Here is a 2,158-nt window from a genome sequence, read left to right as displayed (position 1 = left end):
CCTCATTCCCAGCGCATGGACCTGGAGCGGCGGCGGGAAGAGGCCCGGAATCCCAATTCCTGGGATCCCAGAATCCCAATTCCCTGGGATCCCATCCCATTCCCAACCCCTTCCTGACCCCATTCCCCCATTCCCTCATTCCCAGCGCATGGACCTGGAGCGGCGGCGGGAAGAGGCCCGGAATCCCAATTCCTGGGATCCCAGAATCCCAATTCCCTGGGATCCCATCCCATTCCCAACCCCTTCCTGACCCCATTCCCCCATTCCCTCATTCCCAGCGCATGGACCTGGAGTGGCGGTGGGAAGAGGCCTGGAATCCCAATTCCTGGGATCCCAGAATCCCAATTCCCTGGGATCCCATCCCATTCCCAACCCCTTCCTGACCCCATTCCCCCATTCCCTCATTCCCAGCGCATGGACCTGGACCGGCGGCGGGAGGAGGCCCGGAACCCCAATTCCTGGGATCCCATCCCAATTCCCTGGGATCCCATCCCATTCCCAACCCCTTCCTGACCCCATTCCCTCTTTCCCAGCGGATGGACCTGGACCGGCGGTGGGAGGAGGCCCGGAACCCCAATTCCTGGGATTCCTGGGATCCCTGGGATCCCATTCCTGATCCCTTTCCCTCTTTCCCAGCGGATGGACCTGGACCGGCGGCGGGAGGAGGCCCGGAACCCCAGTTCCCTGGGATCCCTGGGATCCCATCCCAATCCCATTCCCTCTTTCCCAGCGCATGGACCTGGACCGGCGGCGGGAGGAGGCCCGGAACCCCAATTCCTGGGATCCCTGGGATCCCATTGCTGATCCCATTCCCTCTTTCCCTCTTTCCCAGCGCATGGACCTGGACCGGCGGCGGGAGGAGGCCCAGAACCCCAATTCCTGGGATCTCTGGGATCCCATTGCTGATCCCGTTCCCTCTTTCCCTCATTCCCAGCGGATGGACCTGGACCGGCGGCGGGAGGAGGCCCGGAACCCCAAGCGGAAGCCGCGGCTGATGGAGGAGGACGAGCTGCCCTCGTGGATCCTCAAGGACGACGCCGAGGTCGAACGTTTGACCTGCGAGGAGGAGGAGGAGAAGATGTTCGGCCGCGGCTCCCGGCACCGCAAGGAGGTGGATTACAGTGACTCCCTCACGGAAAAGCAGTGGCTAAAGGTATCCCTGAATCCCAAATCCCCCTCTGGAACTGCCCCAATCCCTCTGGGATCCCCCCAGTCCCTCTGGGATCCCCCCAGTCCCTCTGGGATTCCCCCAGTCCCTCTGGGATCCCCATTACAGCGACTCCCTCACGGAAAAACAGTGGCTAAAGGTATTCCTGAATCCCAAATCCCCCTCTGGGATCTCCCCAGTCCCTCTGGGATCCCCCCAGTCCCTCTGGGATCCCCATTACAGCGACTCCCTCACGGAAAAACAGTGGCTAAAGGTATCCCTGAATCCCAAATCCCCCTCTGGAACTGCCCCAATCCCTCTGGAACTGCCCCAGTCCCTCTGGGATCCCCCCAGTCCCTCTGGGATCCCCATTACAGTGACTCCCTCACGGAAAAACAGTGGCTAAAGGTATCCCTGCCTCCCAAATCCTTCTGGGATCCCCCCAGTCCCTCTGAGATCCCCATTACAGCGATTCCCTCATGGAAAAACAGTGGCTAAAGGTACCTCTGCATCCCAAATCCCTCTGGGATCCCCCCAGTCCCTCTGGGATCCCCCCAATCCCTCTGGGATCCCCCCAATCCCTCTGGGATCCCCCCAGTCCCTCTGGGATCCCCATTACAGCGATTCCCTCACGGAAAAGCAGTGGCTAAAGGTATCCCCTCATCCCAAATCCTTCTGGGATCCCCCCAGTCCCTCTGGGACTGCCCCAATCCCTCTGGGATCCCCATTACAGCGATTCCCTCACGGAAAAACAATGGCTAAAGGTATCCCCTCATCCCAAATCCTTCTGGGATCCCCCCAGTCCCTCTGGGACTGCCCCAATCCCTCTGGGATCCCCATTACAGCGACTCCCTCACGGAAAAACAGTGGCTCAAGGTATCCCCTCATCCCAAATCCCCCTCTGGAACTGCCCCAATCCCTCTGGGATCCCCATTACAGCGATTCCCTCACGGAAAAACAATGGCTAAAGGTATCCCCTCATCCCAAATCCCCCTCTGGAACTGCCCCAAT

The 2,158-nt window shown here is 60.4% G+C and overlaps 1 protein-coding gene across 1 annotated transcript in view; it reads left to right on the top strand.

The window, feature by feature from the left end:
• Positions 1-1,645, top strand: part of LOC108510130 (nuclear protein STH1/NPS1-like) — a gene marked incomplete at its 5' end in the record, with an annotated part of 13,716 nt that extends 12,071 nt beyond the window's left edge. The window contains 3 exons of the mRNA XM_017839821.1: positions 998-1,186; positions 1,254-1,421; positions 1,502-1,645. Of these exons, the coding sequence (XP_017695310.1) occupies positions 998-1,186; positions 1,254-1,421; positions 1,502-1,645 (501 nt within the window). The remainder of the gene's footprint in view (positions 1-997; positions 1,187-1,253; positions 1,422-1,501) is intronic.
• Positions 1,646-2,158: the final 513 nt, after the last annotated feature.

The sequence above is a fragment of the Lepidothrix coronata genome, unplaced genomic scaffold (assembly GCF_001604755.1).
Source record: "Lepidothrix coronata isolate B3197 unplaced genomic scaffold, Lepidothrix_coronata-1.0 Scaffold494, whole genome shotgun sequence".
In the NCBI taxonomy this organism is placed as follows: domain Eukaryota; kingdom Metazoa; phylum Chordata; class Aves; order Passeriformes; family Pipridae; genus Lepidothrix; species Lepidothrix coronata.
Note: the sequence above shows the minus strand (reverse complement) of the source record. Positions and strands in the feature narration are given on the sequence as shown.